General features: G+C 41.8%; 1 protein-coding gene across 5 annotated transcripts in view; it reads left to right on the top strand.

Moving 5' to 3' along the window:
• LOC118343022 (SH2 domain-containing adapter protein F-like) overlaps nucleotides 1–15,055 on the top strand; it is a 91,690-nt gene extending 76,635 nt beyond the window's left edge. For all 5 annotated transcript variants that reach the window (XM_035681772.1, XM_035681755.1, XM_035681746.1 and 2 more), the window contains 3 exons: nucleotides 3,979–4,153; nucleotides 4,319–4,438; nucleotides 11,644–15,055. In XM_035681772.1, the coding sequence (XP_035537665.1) occupies nucleotides 3,979–4,153; nucleotides 4,319–4,438; nucleotides 11,644–11,830 (482 nt within the window). In that variant the 3' untranslated portion in view covers nucleotides 11,831–15,055. The remainder of the gene's footprint in view (nucleotides 1–3,978; nucleotides 4,154–4,318; nucleotides 4,439–11,643) is intronic.
• Nucleotides 15,056–19,197: the final 4,142 nt, after the last annotated feature.

The raw sequence follows: 19,197 nt of genomic DNA, 5'->3' as shown, positions 1-19,197 counted from the left end.
GGGGGGGGGGGGGGGGGGTGAGTAGGCAGGTTGTTCAGAAGCCTCAGACATGCGCTTTATTTTAAGTTTCCCTTACATTATGTTTTTAAACACTGGAACAGTTAGCCATTTCGTTTTATAATGTTTCATATTTAATCTGCTTTTTTTGTGACCACTTTAAGTCTCGCTCTCCAAGTTTTTATGGCATTATATTGTGGTGTATTGTGATGTGCTGCATTGCATCACTGTAATCATAGAAATGTCATCTTAACCTCTGTGTTTATCTGTGTCCTAGCCAATCAGCCTCCTCTGAGCTCTCTAAAGGAAGTCTGAAGGGGGCGGGTCTTTCAGCCATCAGTCACCGTCTGACTGACAGTTCAATCTGATACACAGATTCCATTTGCTGTGCTTTACAAGCAACAATACTGATAACACGCACAGATGCCCCTGCACATTTACGTACATGTCATTGTGTGTGTATGCATGGGCACGTGTGAGTGTGTGTGCGTGTGTGTGTTCACCCTCTCGTCTCTCTTAAGCTGCCTCTCAGGGCTTTTGTTCTCCTCCAGGCCAATCCTCTCATCAATCTCCTGTCGGTTATGTCTCAGACTGTGTTCCAGAGAATTAAAGGGGAATGACTTTGGCTCACTCCCATTGATATTCAGCCTTAAAACATAATTCTACAACAATAGTCGAGGCTAGTGTTGATGAGATGGCAGGCAATCAAAGCAGACATGGGTCCATTCACTGTTGAGCAAATAAAAATGATAGCTTTTATTTATATTGGACGCTCTCTCTCTCTCTTCAGGGGTAATACTTAGAATTGTGCACTCTGCCTGTGGAAAAGTCTCCGCTTTGACAGGAAAGGTTGATGAGGTGAGCTCCACTAAGAATAGCCACTCAAGCCTTTCTAGATGGTGGAGGGAAAAAGGGTTTAATCAAGGTCAAATAAAGCACTGATTGTGTTGAATCCGGGGAAGAGTAAGAATTAGTGTGGGCGCTGGGAGAACGGGGAAGATGTGAAGAGCTGAGGTCAGGCGGATGGCTGAGTGGGCTGTAGATGTACTGAGAGATGGACTGTGTGGAAAAACCGAGATAGCAACATTCATCCATATGCCACACTAGCAGATAGCTTTTTCAGCCTCACATTTAGATCACTGGTGGACTGAAAGAAAGTCACATCATGTTCAAATATATATTTCTATCCATTTCGTTTAAGGACATATAATGTAAATGGGTAAAGTTTGACAGTTTTGTTGCGGACCTAATCAGTGACTGATGGGCCAGCATTAGGTCCATCAGAAACAGTGGAGATTACAGATCAAAGCTGTTACTGCTCTGTCTCTGCTTTTATTCTACCACTAGACGAGCAGACATTCCTCCACAGTCCATTTTCCGCTATCTTTTTCTGTCCTTGCCAAACAAATGCACTGAGAAAAAGACTGAGAGAGACTTCGAGAGACAGGACTGGAGTGTGTGAGATGGAAAGATCAAAAGTAAAGGTCAGGGGAAGAAAAAAAAAAAGGGACGGGCTAGACATATGCAAAGAGGAAGAGAGAAATTGAAAGCGAAGGAGGGAGAGAGAGCAATTGGCTATGTCTTCATGTTGTGATCTGTCAGCGTTGACAGGGATGAGTGGAGCAAACATGCATCTCCCCTGTCCCCTTGGTCAGTTTCCATGGAAACGCTATTTCTCACCCTTACACATATACTGTACGTTCATCCTATTTGCACTGTATTCCCAGCAGTCAGCATGTAGTTCAAATGGACTGTATGACAAAGTAGAGAACTAATAGTCTTTCATGAGGACTTCCATGCAACACAGGGGAATTGTTTAACTGCATATAGTCCGAAATAAGCATCATACACTAAAGAAGTGAAGCTACAGCTCAAAGACTTCCGGGGTCTGAGGTTAGAGCCACAATTTACCCAGCCGTCATGCGACAGTACAATTTGGATGTCATTGTAAGACCTAGCTGTAGCCCTATAACGAACAAAAGTGCAGAGGCCAAGATAACAACGGCAGTTGTCATTTGGAATAATCATTTCCATGAGTTTATGTTTAGGGAAACGCATCAGTGAGCTCAAGGCCAGCGAGTTCAACCTGAAGTTGAGTGGAGGTGAAGGGGAGCCCCTAGTGGTCAGAGCTGGAACGGCAGCACTGTGTCTCAATATCCCTTCTTGTTGTTTCATGTTTCATCACAGGCAGTGGCTACAGAAGTACTCCTATCCTTTACTATAGTAAAAATACTACTACAGCTCAACTATTTAAAATTTCTCCATTACAAGCATGTCTTCTTGCATCCAAAATAAACTTACAGAAGTGTTATCAGCAAAATGTACTTAAAGTATCAAAAGTTCTTGATTTTGGGGGGAAAAGTGCACTGTGGCTGATATATTGACACATATGACATTATTAATACTGATGTATTAATGCTGTGACATTGAGCTAGTTTTAACTACTTCATATACAGTTAGGTAGTTTAATCCTGTGTGTAAACTAGCACACAATTTGGTGATGCTGCTAGTCCAGTCAAAGCACTACATTACCCACTTCTGATTTTTACCATTTACAATATGATGTATTGGCAGAGGACACGTCAACAATAATGGTAAAATATTCATGTATTGTTACATTGACAGTATCTTTTGTTTTCCCATTTAGCCTCTCTTAGAGGTGTCCACAAGCTCAATGAAATTTGTTGACATGCTGTTGTCTCATGTAGCCTAAATTGATTGATTGATACTGTCAGCCTTTCCACTCAGTCTGGTGCAGGAGCACTTGGCGAGCTCACAAGCTGTAAAGTGTAATGCAACCTCCTGACTGGAATGCAGAGTCTAGACAGATGTAGACCCATCACAGTGCCTGTCTGTCTGTACAGGGCCTGCCATGTTCAGGCCAGGTAATTAAACACTAGACGCAAGACTAGCCATTAATTCCAGTGGCTTTATTCTACGTTAAACTCCTTCCATCGAAGACTCAACTTTACTGTGTTGATCTTAAACCCTTTAAGCAGCCAACAATCTCCAGCTAAAAGGTTGTCTTATAGGTGTTGCTGTTATTGCTTGAGGAGCTTGTCAGTGGCTCTAAAGATGTCTTTTTCAAAGCCAAGTGTGCTGTGACATCTATTATAGTGATGGATGACAGAGGGAAAATGGCTAAAACACACATGTGCACACAGAGAGATGACCTCACTGCTACTCCAACCTCCACTGTCCAGTGTTTTCATCATTTTGGCCTCCGCAACTCTCTGACAGAAGTGAGAATTCACTTTCATTTGTCCTCGCGGACATTATCTTCTCTTATCATGTTAGCTTTTGTAAATAATGGCAAATGTTTTTCTCTGTGCTGATTGGCTTCGAATTCACCCGGTGACCTTCGCCACTCATGTCATGAGCATAGGCCCCCACACAGCATCAAACACTTCCCTGTGAGGTTGCCAAGACAGCTTATCGTGTCCACAGTGGACCGTGAGAGTTTTGAAAAGCCAGTTTAATGTTTAACATGCATTACTGTGTGTGTGTGTGCGATTGTATGTACCACTGCATATGACTTTCCCAAGTGTGCTTGTTTTAGTGGTTTGGAGGAAGTTTGTATGTGTGTGTATTTTCGCTCACTGGTATGTGTACACAGAGTGGAAGGATTGATTTATGCCTCCTCCTCTGTGTGTACGCGTCCTTCAGTTGGATGAGTTACACAAAGTGACACTGAGTGTGTGTGTGTGTGTGTGTGTAAAAGCACAACCTGGATTTCTTTTCTCACGCACACCTCATTGCTCTGTTTAGTAGATGCATTTACGCCAGAACTTTTTCAAACGTCTACCTCCTGTTCAGCACACTAGCATTTCCAAGTGACCTTAACCTGAAGTCTAGCTGAAATATACATATTGTACAGCACTGTGTTGTGTTGTTTTCAGAGATGTGAATGGTCTCTCTGTTATACATTCATCATATCCCAGAATAAAATGTTTCAGCTCTTTCATTTTCCTTTTATTACAGTCCAGTTTGATGGTGTGGAGAAGTCTCGAATGTCGCCGACCAAGGAGGGGAAAACCCGGCCACTGCAGCGACACTCCAGTGGCTGTCTGGTCAACACCAAAATGACTTCACTGGACCACTGCACCTCCTCTCTCGGGGAGCGTATTGACCCCACCATGCCTCTGGAAAGCCAGTTGTAAGTCAGATCTTGTTTCTCACTGTGTTTCTTTTTTATGATTGCATTTTATGTCAAATACACCACTTTGATCTTTTCGTTCATTCTGACCCTTGTTTCATTTCCTTTGTTTTATTTTCCTTTGCTGCCTTCTTTCTCATCCCTGTTTCCTATTTTCCACTGTAGCTGGTACCACGGAGCGATCAGCCGAACAGATGCAGAGTCTCTGCTCAGGCTGTGTAAGGAGGCCAGCTATCTGGTGAGAAACAGCGAGACCAGCAAGAACGACTACTCCCTCTCCCTAAAGTAAGGACAGCCATCTCTTTCCTAAATAACAAGCCACAAACAGTATTATCAGATACATTAACACACATAACAGCTGGGTGAAAGAGTATTTGCAAATGCTCCCTACAATTTAGCCTGCTAAAGTGTCACAGACTTAAGAAAATTAAGTTCCCGTAAAAGTTGTCCAACTAATTTTCTGTGTTTTTTAACACAGAGCAAGTGTCAAGGATTATTTACAACAGGCATTCCTACTGTCTGTGCACACACACACACACACACACACACACACACTCACACACTCATACACACCAGAGACACGTAGAACCAAAGAAGTGTGGAAGCTACTCATGCCTACTGCTGAAGTACACATAGCGAACAAATCTGACATCTTGCTTACAGAGGTACAGTATACCTGTGCCCCAATGGTCTGCTGACTCTGCCTTTTCAATATGGTAATGATTTTCACCTTTCAGACCTCTATCTCCCACCTACATCCTGCCCGTCCCTTGTCCTCCACCTCCCCCTGGTAACCCCTCTGACACCATCGGCTCCTTGATTTGCTGATGTGCCCACAACTCAGTTATGATGCCCTTCATCAGCGACCCTCTGATCCCTGCCGTGTCCAGCAGTGGGTTCAAAGCAGCCACTCTGATTGGTTTAGTCTAGTCTGACATTTGGTAGAGGTTACTTTAGCTTGAAGGCCTGCAGTGCAGTCACATCGCATTCTTTTGATGGGAACGTGCGACTTTGGTGGGTTTGGTTTAGTGATTTTCACTACCAGGTGTAAGTACCAGGTGCCATGGCAACAGTGTCAATCATAGCCAGATATTTGTAACACTTGCCAAAATCAACTTTTGTAAATTTTCTTAAGCGATGAGTTTTAAAATCTTAGTATCTTTGTTGACAAATGGTCTTATTTACATTTACTTCATATACAGTCCATTTTACATTTGAAGGCAGGCTCAACCACACGACATTTAGAGAAATCTCTACAACTCCATGACAACCTTCAGATGAGATGAAACTATAATATGATAAGAGACACTGATTAGCCTTTGTTATTACAGAGCTCATCTTGCCGTAGGCTTGTATATCTTGGCAGAGAAACATAATGCTTTCCACTGCTCCAATTCTCTCCATGCCACTGTGGCTGACTGCCTGTCTAACTTCCCGTCTCAGTGACTGATCATCTGCTTATGCTTGTGGGACTGCTTCTTTTTCTGCCTTACTGATTGACAGAATCAGCCTGACTTACTAACTGCTGGGCTGCCGACCTGCTACACTGCTTTTCTAACTGACTACATACCAAAGAGACAAAACAGCTGTACCATTATTTGAAAACTACACACTGTATATTTAATTCCTTGTGTTAATGTAGTAATATCAGTTTAAACAGCTTTGAGGAGTAAGAATACATTATTTAAGACTGAAAAAAGAGGATACATGATCAATAGCTGCAAACAAAAACCAGAATACACACACAAACACACACACACAAATACTTCATGTCCCCAACACATGATTAAGAAACCAGCTAGTGTACAGTGAATGAAAACTATAAGACAGACATATGAGATCTAAGTGGACTAGACCCATATCTCCAATGTAGAACAAAAGGCTTTTGCTACAGGGGGGTGTTGATATAGGGAGTGATTGTGCAGCAGGAAGTGAATCTGATGAATGCACCTCTAATAAGCACCAATTCAATTTTGGGGCCTGAACCTTTAATGCTATTTTTTGTGAAGCTAGAGAGAATTAATCCATCCATCTCTCTATTATGGTGAAAATGAGATTACCTATGCTGGGGGGGGTTTACCTCTCCAAATGAAATTCCTGATTGCTAGATTAATTGAATGAATAAAGTTTTGGGGGAGGAATACCAGGAGGCACTGGAAATGTCCTGAAACTTGTGTGGATTAAACTGAACCAGGCAATAATAAAATCAAGGTATTTCATCTTCAGTAAACATCATATTTGATTTAGTGTGTGAGGAAAATGGCCATTAGTGAACCAGTTTAAAAATGTTTAAACTTCTGGTTCAGTAATGGCCTCACTAACATTCATGTAACTATGCTAATTCACATCCCACAGCTGTCCAGCTGACCCTCAATAATGAGCTGCACTATTAGAGCGTGTGATAGGGGAGTACAATTAGTAAAAAGCATTACAACAACTCGGTTGGTAAGGTAGAGGGAAGCATTAGCTTATGGTAGTTTAATGCTTGTATTATTTATGCCAATTAATTCTGACCCTCCACTTGCCACGTGCATGTTTGTCACACTGAGTAGTAGAAGAAGAGAAATAATGCTGACGAGATTGTGTTAGTATCGGTGTAGCAAATTTGTTTAATCTGCAGCATCGTGTTGCCCGGACCAGCAGAGGTACTCTTCCCCTCTTTGTCAAGTGGATGACTCCAGGGGCCGGCCTCAAGCTTTTTGGGACCCTAAGCAGAATAGGATACAGGGATGTCCTCGGGGCCCTAAGCAGACACTTAGTTTGCTTTTGCCAAGAGCAACCCTCACAGTTGATAGGGTTGGCATTGATGAGTTTAAAAGGTAAAGTGATAGAGAAAGGTTCTCATACCAGGGGCCACATGGATAAAAAGTATAAAAGTATATATATATTTAAGAGACTTTAAGAGATCTTAATGAGTGAGGTTTAAGCAGTTTCACGTATTACCTAATTTTCCCCGAAATCCCCGAGATCATTTCTCACGGAGTGGCCATCAGAAAATGGAAGCTTCACAACAAATGCTTTCATGTCTGCATACAGTTTGTGACCCTCTGTTCCATACAGTGACCTTTTTCTTTTAACAAACAGTTCATTACAGATCTCAGGGAAGAGGACCACCCTAGAATTGTCCCATATCATGACGCACACATATGAGTGTTAGGTTAGGTTGTGATATTGCACGTCAGTTTCTGTCAGGAATGGCCAAATATAAAAATGTTAAAATAACTCACAGGTCCTATGAATTAAGGTGTCAGACCCTAGCATCGAGGCAAATCAACTTAATTCCTGTACACCAATTTAAGCTGACAGACTTTTTAAATCTATCTTTTTCTTGGAGTGGTGACTTATGTGTACTATATAGTAATAAGGTAGCAAACTGTTCACAACTGACTGCACTCGCTAGCTGAATGGCTGTCAGGGAAAGCACCTGCAGAAGGATAAAAAAACATTAATATGGAGACATTTTCCCTGAATCTCTGTGCTTCTGTGTGTGTAGACGGTGCTTCTCCAGGTCACCAGATGTCATATCTTTTGCCTTTGGCGTCAGTCAAATCACGCCTGGAAAACAATCAGAAGGCCGATTTAAGGGAATGACAGGTGCCCCCACACTCCAGGCAGGGTTAACTCTTGAGTTCAGTCTGCTCACACAAGCCCGTCTCCCCTGCTGCCACTGAAAATGAGTGGAAACCCAAGGTGAAGATCCTCCATGTCTGAGGTTGCTGAAAAATGTATAAGGCCATGAGGTGGCACGTATGTGTACTGCATTATTGATAAAGACAGACGTCGCTGAAACCTCCAGCCTCAAGAGTCCTCTGGCCTGACAGAAGGCATTTTCTGTCTGCTTTTCCCCTCTAACTCCTCTTTTCTGTTCACCTGCCCCTCACCCCCCACCCACCTCTTTTTTTCTCTCTTTGGAAACCCTTTTAGGTGTTTGAAACATATTAAACCCTTCACAAGACCACAGTGCCATCCTGTTTCTCACCTCACGAGAGAGCCCTGCACAGCATGTTTCCTCTGGCTGAGTAGAGAAATTGTTAGTGAAAGAAGAAAATCCATCCAACAGAATCTGTATGACGCCAGAACACAAATACGAGGGAACTAAATAGGCAATTGACAGAACAACCAAAAAGTCTGCAATTCAAGTCCTCTTCCAAAGGAAAAAAAAAAAGATTTCCTTTATGTGGCACAGACGACACAAATTACTTTCCACATCACAAAAGCAATACTGAATTTGACTTTTTGAAGTCAAGTTTTTCAGTGTTCTTCCATCAACCTTTACCACCACCAACTATATCCTTTTTCCATCTGTTGTTCATTACCGAAAGGAAACAGGTAGACTCATTCAGTTTGAGCTAACATGAAATAATGGGCATGAACAGGATATCTGATGCCCAGTAATGCTTAAAAAGGTCATCGCTCCTGCCAAGGATCATTATCTTTTTGGCAGATGACTTTGCTTTGCTTTTCTGGTGCCATAGATTCATAACACTGAGAGCATCATTCATGGAGCTATCCAATATGTTGAAGGTGGAGATAAGCAGTGATTGCTGTCAGGCTGTCCCTGCTCTGAGGACTACAGGGTTCAAATCAAAGTCATAAACCTCAATAAACACGACAGGAGACCTCCCCAGCGAGATTAATCCTGATTAGACAATAGAAGCCCGCAAACACAGGGATATGATAACACCACAAAGGCCTGTCTAAAAAAATATCCCCATATTCAGTTTTATCAACAGCCCTGCCGTGTTGCTCTGTTGTCCAGGTTTCTGTCTCTGCAGGACTGTAACGTGATAAGCAGCCCTGAACACCGACTGGAAAGTCAGTTGGGAATCTGAAAATGATGCTATTGATGTGTTTGCCTTTTTAAGTGTAGGTGTGTGTAACCTAACGCCCGTCTCCCTGCACTCCACATGAAGAATCATCAGATGCACTTTGCAGGGAGGATTTTTTTCAAATGAGCTCTCCCAGCACCACCACCAGAATGGTAGAGACCTGTGGAAGGTGGAATTTGTCCTGCTCTCCTCAAATCATGTTAATGACATGTTCAGATATCGAGGCCAGAGGCAGAGTAATGGAGCAGTCTGACAGTTGTGTTTACTTATAGCTCAGCAAGCCTGCAGCTTTTTAACTCCGCTCGCTTATCAAAAATGATGTTAGCATTCCGGTTGAGGTTTCCATCATCTGCCATACGCAGTACGTAGGATTCCAAAACTTCATATATTGCTTTATCTGATTTTATATCAACAATAATCAGACTACAATTTAAAAAAAAGAAGGGTCTCATCTGTTGACAAAGTTTGATCTCACATGAAGGAATCACCAGTTTAAATCTATTCTTATTCTTGATGGATGTCCCTAAATTGAACCCTGTACATTCTTAGCCTTTTTTCCACTTCAGTGTTATCTCTGTGCCAGATTCTCTCTGTGCATCAGGGAGAGAACACATCTGCAGGCTTTACACATGCAATTATGAGATAAGTAAAGAATGGACTTGCCTTGCGTTTAAGGTGCCTAAAGCCCAGTTCTTGCTCCTGTTCAGCACAGATAATGTGCATATATTTACACTGGGAATACGTTCAACGACCTCAAGAATATGGATTTTGTTCATTTTAGTTGCTTCATTTGTCTGCCTAACTATTCTTGAACCCATATAATAATCAGTAATAGAAACAAATATACACGGAAAAGAGGAGCTTGGCATCTATTAAAGGTTGTAAACCTCATCAGCACTCTTGACCACTCTGTTTTCACTGTATCTTATCAAAACAGAAATGTGTGCTTATGTCTGTCTTTGTCAGAATGACAACCCAGATGGTTGATTCATAAATAATATTTCTTATTTTTAACACCTTTTTACACACTTATCCTGCATGTGCACAGGCCTTATGAGAGTCCTGTTCCACACCATCTTTGACATAAACAGAATGCATAGTGCAGATAACTCTTAACTGGTCCCGTGAGTTAATGCAGTATCATGCTTACCCGATGTGTTTGGCTGCTTGTCACAGAAAGGGTTAGTGAGAAATGGTAATCTTTAAGGTTTTGTCTCCCCTTTTTCTTCCAGTGTAATGGAAAACCTCTGCTCTTATCCGGCATTTCAGCAGCAGGGGTTACATTTTAGATTAGGGAAATATAATAACACATGATATAAAGTAGAATAGTTGGGAGTTTAGTGAGCTGGAACTAGGGCACATTATATTGATGACAGGCCATAATGTCCACTTGGAGCAAGTGAATGCATACTGTTTGAGCCTAAAGCAATCATAACTTGCTCAACGCATTAGCTGCTGATTAAAAAAGCTATTATGCTAATGTATTTGAGACAAAGTATCAAAACAGTATATTTACAGCAGCATATAGGGACCATTAGTTTTGTATGAATTCCTTGCTAAAGCCTACTGTTGCATCACTTAACTCCAGAATAGTCATTTTCTATTTTAAAGAACAAGATTACTGGCAAGCTGTAAAATGTATTGATCGAAGGCTCCTAGGAACACGCAGGGAGCTTTTAATTTGCTGTGCACTTATTGCTGTAGCTTAAGTGATTTATCCTGGGGGTTCATTAGCCTCATCCCTATGCTCTGCATGTGAAACCCAGCACCTTAAACAAACTGCCTTTTAGTCTCCTCCCCAGACAGCTTCAAAGTTATCAGAGTTAATCCAGCTTTCAGAACATTGTCACGTACTGTAGGGAGCAACTGCTGGAGGAGTAAATGAGAAAGGGGCTGTCAAGAAGGGACGATCTGTTGAGTTTCCATATATTCAGGCTTCTAAAATTCTTTTCTCTATAAATTAGTTTTTATTCATGCCAGCGACATGGCTGTAGGCACAGCAGTGACGTACGTTGGTCCCCAACTTTGGTCTGCACTGAAATCTCTCAACAGCTATCGGATGGATTGCCTTTAAATTTGGTACAGACATTTATATTTCCCAGAGGATGAATCCTAGTGACTTTTCATGATCCCTTCAGTTTCCATGTAGCGCCACCTGCAGGTCACAGTTTTCACTTGCCCAGTGAAATATCTGAAATGAGCACTTTTTAAAAAAAAAAAAATGTTTAAGACATTTCCATCAGCTTCAGCTCTACTTTGTGTTCGGTGCGAATTATCAAATGTTAGCATGCTAACATGCTAACAAATGATGACATGGTAAACGCTGTACCTGCTAAACAATTTTTTGCATAGTCATTGTGAGTGTGTTAGCATTCTGAAAAAAGAATGTTTTGTAAGAACTGGATCTGAAGATGGCGCCCATTCATTTGAATTAAAATTGCAAGAACAAAAGCCAATAAGAGTTAATAAGAGCCCGTTCTCATTCCCGGGTTCGCGAGCAACAGACACGAGCAGTGTTCAAGTAGTTGCAATCAGCAACGTCGCCAGATTCCACTAAGTCCTACACGCTGGACCTTTAACACAAACTATCTGTTTTCATGCTATGAAAGGGAACTAACGAAAGGTTTTCTGTCCCTCTCTTTTGTCTTCTTCTGTCCCCAGGAGCAGCCAGGGCTTCATGCACATGAAGCTGTCGCGGACTAAGGAGAACAAGTACATCCTGGGCCAGAACAGCTGCCCTTTTGACAGTGTGCCTGAGATCATCCATTTCTACTCCAGCCGCAAGCTGCCCATCAAGGGTGCCGAACACATGTCCCTGCTCTACCCTGTAGCCATCAGGACACTATAGTGCTCTGGGTCACCTGCAGGCGATGGCCCCTGCAGTACTCACTGGGCCACCCTGTGGCTCCACCCATCCTGTCCTCTCTGGACAGAGCCCAGTCGGCTCATGGGAAGATGAACAGTGGCATCCCAAAACTGCTGATCCTGACTCACCTCACTGGCTGACAGATTCCAGACCTGCTTTGAAGGCCTACTGCATACTATCTTATACATACTGACTCAATGTTGCAGAAGTCTTTATTATTTTATTTTATTTTATTTTATTTTATTTATGACACCCACTTCATTACATCGCAAACTGATTCTCTGATGAATATCATTTCAGTTATTCTTGAGCTGATTTCCCTTAGCACTTAACACTCAAAGAAAAAGAAAGGTACAACATTGTAACATTTATCACTGGGGTGTACCTTTTCTCATAAATTTGGAACCTTTTTCCTAAGAGTGCACAAAATTGAATGAAAATTGTGTATGAACAAGTTTTGCTCATTTGGTTTAGGCTCTGTTGATACTGTAATTGTTTGTGAGGGGACTTGAAGATTGTAAGAGCTGTGTAAGGGAAGCGACATTTATGAGGCACGTTGAGGGATATTGTCCACATGGGCCCCATACAGTGGCCAGGATATTGAATAAACTAGCCTTGTATGAATGGTATGTCCCCAGCTGCGCGGAAATAACAGGCCTGTGAACAGTGCAGACTGATCTCTCTATCTTGTCATAGCTCATGCTGTCTGCTATCCATCACTGAGTGGGAGTATCACACCAATGACAGTGTAAGTACCATTGTGGTGAGACTGGCAGGAAAGCATGATGGATGGGTCAACCCATCTGACACAGTACAATTGGCTGAGGCTGGAGACCAGAGCCTGTCCAAATGGACCAAATTAGCCTCGCTACCCCTGCTTAGGATGGCTTTGCATCGGGAGAATGAAATATGCCTGCATTGTCTACCTCAGAAAATCAATTTCATTCGCCCATCTGCAGATCAATAGGTACAATGGGATTGCAGACATCGATCTGCCTTCCCTTCGACATTCCCAATTCCCCTTAAAAATTGCGTCATTGGTTTTTAGGAATATGTTTTTTAAATATGGTTAATCCAAGATTTCTTTTTTTATGAAAACACAAGCAGATTTTCCAGATCAGCAATTGTATGTATAGTCACTAATATGATACAGTGTGATGTCAGTAACAAATGTTTGGTTAATGCCTTATAATGCATGGGTCAAATCAGTCCGCTAGATCAGCTGATTTCCAATTCCGCTTTTAACGATTGTTCTGTGACTGTAATTTATTCTGGGGTAATTATTACTGATGTGTTACTCCTTTGTGATGGCCCGTCGGCCCCCTCGCCCTCATTGTTCTGTGCCGATGTGATCGTGTTTTTTGGAACTACTTCAGCCTCTTTTACTGTGGTGCTTTTGCAATTTTTGTTGTTTCAAGTTCTGCTAAATGCACGTTTGCCTCGGTGGCCTGACTCTGGGACACGAGTCGCGGCGTCTCCTGACCAACGGGATTGTCAAGCCTGGCGTGAGAGACGCATCCCCCCTGCCCCCCCTCCCAATCACTGTGCAGCCTGTTCGAACCGGATAAACACCTACCTAGTCATACTTCCACTTTGCATTAAAATTTCTCTGTCATCTAACCTTTACTACCAGATGTGCATATATGTGTGAGTGTGAGTGAGTATATATGTGTATGAGAAGGTGTGTGCAGACTTTTTTTTTTTTTTTTACCCTGCTGGTACAAACTGGTGACAGCCCTTGCTTGAACCTCTTTGGTTGTCAGCAGCTTTTTTTTTTCTCCCCTGAAGTCAAGAAACCAGAATTCAGCCTTATGACTCACTAATTTTCATTTCTTTATTTAACCACATTTGATTTTAGCAACTCATAGTAGTGACAAGTCTGCCTCGGGGCCTGCTCTCTGCTGTTTATTGTAACAAACCCAATAATATTTCAGCCCACAGCGTGTAATATTGCTGACCAAGGTTTTTGGCAGCAGTATCCACGCCATGAACTGGCACCAATGAGAGTGCCTAATGCTTGTGTGATCTAATTGCCTCTTCAGAAAAAACGTTGTCACTCTTGTGCGTTACAAAAATCTGTGGTTTAATGGGAAAATCCAAGTAAAAATGGAAATTTTTGGGGGTGGGGGCATTGGTCCAAGCTGAAAATGACTGACACTAGGAATACAAAACTGACTTGAGCGAGCATCACCACTGTGTATACAAAGTCAAACACATTTTGGCTTTGACTATATCTCCACTGTGTGCTATGCAACTATGAACTGCAGTCATTGAAGGGGAAATGATTGTGTGCCTCCACCAAATGCTTGTAACAAATGTGATGGTACAAAATGTCCACCAGGAAGAGATTTAATCAGCAGAATGACCTGATTAGTAAATAGAATAGTTTGCAGAAAGTGGGACGTATACAGACGTTTATTTTGTTGGTCCGGGAAGTGAGCTGACAGAAGTCGCTGTCATCAGATTAGTATGTCATATGAGGGTGTCTGTATGTGATATGGCAACCTCTGCAGCTTTAATAGGGAATAGCATGTTGTTGAAGTGGAACTATGATAGCCTAAGAAGAAATGCAAATTAAGTATATGTATAATGTATCTTTTATGTTCCGAATGTTCCCTGTTTAAGAGATCAAATATTGACAGTAGAGGCTCTTTATTTAGTTACTGCTGCTGATGAGTATTACTCTACTACAGGAAAGAGCCTGCGTATGATGGCCGGACTGCCTGGAGAGAGGCCTTAGCTTTGGAGAAAGGGAAAATGGGAATAAGGGGGAGACACAGGGGAGGGTGTTCTGACGGGGTGAGGGATTTGCTGCAATCAGCAGACACGCTCTCCACATTTGTATATTTCTATTATGAGAACCTGAAAGAGCCCTTCTCCTCCCTCAGAAGTGTCTTAAAGCGCGCGTGTGTGTGTGTACACACAATTGTGCATGCATGAAACGTGTTCGTGTGGGTGTGTGTGCGTGTGTGTACTGGTGTAAGCAACCATCAGCCATTGACTTGCCCTGTGTGTATCTTCTGTATCACTTTACTATGGTAAAGTGGCATGTATGAGTTTCCTTTGTATTTTTGTGCCACGTATGTATGCACTACTATAACATATCTCTGTACAGTCCCTCATGGCCAAATGTATATACTGAATGTATTGTATGGGGACATAGAGGCATCAAGGTTCAAAATAAATAAAATTGGGTTTATGAGTTAATGTATGATTTAATGTTTCACTGAGATTTCTTCTGTTGTTTTCTTGCGGACACACTAAAGCAAAACACATAATTATTTAGCAAGAGAAAAGCTCCTTCCTGTATCTTCACCATCGCCTGTTACCATGGTGAAGCCCTTCGATAAATAGTGAAGAGCAACCATTGTTTGAGTCAAGGACAGAATGCTGCAGCTATTATCAGGCCAGTACTCCAGCACTTGTTCTCCTCTATTGATCCACTTTGTTGCACAGTCCTGTAATATATATATATTTTTCACTCTGTTGTTTATCCCAGTAACATTTGCTTCATGTGCATCTGTCAGAGGCTTGTTAGTCCATATTTCCTACAGTTAGCTTCCCTGCTTCCAGTAATCACACCTCTGGCCTCTTTGATCATAAAGTTTATTGCAGCATTTTATGCATGTAGGCTATTTCTGTCTGCACTGTAAATTCAGTGAAGTGTGAAACATATGATTCTTGGTATTTGAAGAGAGTCTTTGCCTCAAGTAACTTAAGTAATTTAGAGGGCAGATCTAAGCCAAGAGGAGACAGAAAAGTAATTTTGATATAGAATAGTCACGCTTTATTTTATGGGTCTGTTTTAAGGGTCAAGTTTCCTTGAAGAATCCTGTATTTAGGTGCTAACAATGGGAAAATAAACTAAACTCCTTCAAAAAATGCTTGCCTGTAGACAAAATAAACATTTTTGTATAAGTGACCTGCTAAACACTGACAAAAGGAGGGTTATGCTACCAGTTATTCTGAATTAAGTAACTGGATGTAACTGAACTCTCTATTCCCCTATAATTAGTACTGATTTACATTGCTGTATATTGCTATATATAAATAGCAAATCCATGTTTTATGGATGTTTTGCTACAGCAAAAGCAACATATTTAGTTGTTTTTTATGCTTCTCTAGTATTTTGTACAGTATGAAATCTGTTTTAAATATAAGCTGTACTCTGTACTGCATTCGTTTCTGTGATTGTGGATACTTTCCAGCCAGACACATACTCACATGTTATCACACCCCCTGTGGTGCCACTGCTACATGTAAATGAAACTGTTGAGTGCTGTTGAAATCCCTTACTTGAAAATCTTTTCCAGAACTGTTGCATTGTGACAGCAAAAATTGTTTTCACACAGCACATTTTGGCCCCAAAAAAAACAAAAATCTGGCATTCAGGAAGAGCACAGGCAGGGGGTTGATGAAAGGAAACCTAGACCATTCACAACCTCTCGAGTCGTTTGATAGTTGGCAGAATCTGTAATGCACACACCTCAAGTTTGGCTTGTGCAGTAATTGACGGCCAGATAGTGAGGGCTTTGTCTATGAGGCTCTGACAGTGAAACTGTTCGCAGACTGTGTGGGAGAGACAATATTTTTATGATATGATGGTGAGTACAATTATACACATTATTGTGTCATTTTGGCCACTTTTCACCAAAAATGACTGTAAAATTCTATATAAGAAATGCAAAAAAACATACTAGAGATTTAGTAAAACATTGTTCAATAACAACACTGGCTACACACATGCTTCTGCAGTGCATTACTCATTTCAAATGTCACATTAGATGTAGTTGTAGCTGATCTCAGTCAAATCCACAACTTCAGACAAAATGAGGAGAGAAGCTATTATAAGTTTCCTCCCAGGGATTGGTGCATGATCTTTGCCTCTCCCTCTGCTGCAGCTCTGTTCTCCTCCAGAGGAGCTTCATCAGGGGTTAAAGCACCTGGGATGAAATGCATCAAAGAAGCTTTTGTGGACAAAAAGAGTGCTGGAAAAAGGAAGAGAGGAAGAATAAAAGCATGGCTTGAAAGCAATGAATGGGCCACAAGGGGATAAAATGGCCTTGTGTCCATCAGAACCTCATTTCATATTCCGCTCAGTCACGCCCGGCAGAAAGCAATCTCAGGTAACAGACCTTATGTTAATAACACGTGGGTTGCCTCCTTTCAGAAAGACAAAGCGGACTGAGGGCATTATGCCAACTCTATCCTTTCCTCCTCCTGTGGCACGTCGGAGGATTTCATCTGGAGAGAATAGTGTTGGTATTGTTCTACTTGTCTGTGAGGGCTTGATTAGAGGAGCTTTTACACCATTTCAAAAGGTCTGGCATTGATGATGTCTATTGGCTTAACATATTGCCTGTAATGACATGGTGCAAAACCTTGCTCATTACCTGAATCCCAGGTCACTGTGGGAGTAATTGGGCAGATTTGTGCCAGCTTCAAAGCTCCAGGCTTGATTCATTAGCAAGGCATCTTTCTAGTTGTTAAAGCCATTTCCTGTTCCTGCTCAAGTGCACCGATATACCTCCACCACACGTCACTACGGTAACAGCTGAAAGTTAAAAAGAGCACACGGAGAAAGTCTAACAAACTCTTATGGGTTGAAGTGCAGTGTAGGCACTCTCGGATGTCTATGGCAAAGCCCAATGAACAGCGTCTATATTGATTTAAGTGGCAGAATAGACAGAGAGATAAAAAAATAACAGCTTGCTTTCTATGATTTCTGCTCCCTCTGAGAACTTCAAAGTTGGTGGTTCACTTGTGATGGTGAGTGCCACCAGCAGGTACAATACAGCCCCCTATTAAAAAGAAAAAAAAAAACTTAAGATTCACCTCTCTCTCATGTAGGGCCTGCTGCCATGACAACATCGCCTTTGTTCCTAGAAACTTAAGATGTTTTTTGTTTTTTTTCGGGCCTTACAGGTCTTATGTCAGATGCGATGTAAGAGTCAAACAATACCTATCGGTTCATATAGTGAGCTGTAATTTCAGCTCTGTTTTGACTTAAGGTTGGATATAGAGGATTTAATATCAGGCAGGGTCCTTAGAGATTACATACAGTCAATACGACTCTCACAGCTGACAACAAAGGGGACCTAAATGTGGTGTAATAACAGCTTCTCTGTACCATATGTATGGCAGCATTTCACACACCATTGAGTATCTCCATGACAACTTCACATGATTTCACAAGGTAAATTGCTGACAGTATCAGGGAAGGTGCAGTTACGAGGCTTGTGAAGGCGGTCTAATTCATAAAAACAGTAAACAGACAATGCACTGTTTTTTCTCTGCAACACTTCACAGCTTACTAGCAACAGAAGTACATAAGAACCACATCTGACTGGAAATCAATGCAGAAATAGTGTACAATCCTCCTGCTTGCTTTATTCCACTAGTTCAAGGCAAGGACAGCCGTCTCCTTTCTTAATTTGCTAGAAAGCCGATGACTTTTATTCACTATTGTTTTGTTGAAGCGTTGACACTCTTTCCTTCAGCACAGTGGAAATGCTTTATTTTTAAAATACCCTTGGAGGCAGTTGGAGGTGGAAATTGCCCGCAGGTGTGCATGCATATAAAATGGTAATGGGGACAGACGGACACAAAGCGCTGTTTGGGTGCCGCGCTCATGAAAGGGCAATCCACTGATTGAGCTGTCACATTCACAGATGCAGTAATAAAATTAAGCAGGGCAATTACTGTAGATGCAGAACGGTAGGTAGCGGAGGGGGGCACGCAATATGTCCTCCCCTAAAATACCCTGATGGGAGACAACGAGACAAAGCAAATGTAGCCCTCTGTAATAAGGCTGGGGGAGAAAAAAAAAAAAAGGGGGGGGGTCAGCTAATGGTCAACAATGCTCACAGCACAGAAACATCTCAGCGTTGTTATAAAAGCTATCACCTTATCTGTGCAACTTCCTTTTTTTTCCTCTTATTGTCTAAGCATATTGCCTTCTTTTGACGAAATGAAAGCCCACAACTACAATGATAAACAACCATTTTCCAAACACTGTTCAACAGAGGGCAGATCAAGAACCATGATTTAAATTTTTGGAGAGAAAAGCAAAAGGCATGCATTGTCTGCTAGGATGGCAATCAGTCATGGCTGGATAGACAACTAAAGCTACTGCATTGCCCATCTAGTTGAACAAATACTGGGTACATTACACTGGCCTGGAGTAGACAATGTAGTGTGGCGTTTGCAGCAATATCTAATACTGCAACCCGAAGTACTGTACATGATTACACAGCCGCTTGTACGATTTAAGAAGCAAACCAAATAAGAAAAACGAAATCCGAGCAGCCGCTCAGGGTGACCTTATAAAACACGAGCATCCCAATAGG

Source organism: Morone saxatilis, unplaced genomic scaffold, assembly GCF_004916995.1.
Source record: "Morone saxatilis isolate NCDOM2014 unplaced genomic scaffold, NCSU_SB_2.0 Contig11, whole genome shotgun sequence".
Classification (NCBI taxonomy): Eukaryota; Metazoa; Chordata; class Actinopteri; family Moronidae; genus Morone; species Morone saxatilis.
Note: the sequence above shows the minus strand (reverse complement) of the source record. Positions and strands in the feature narration are given on the sequence as shown.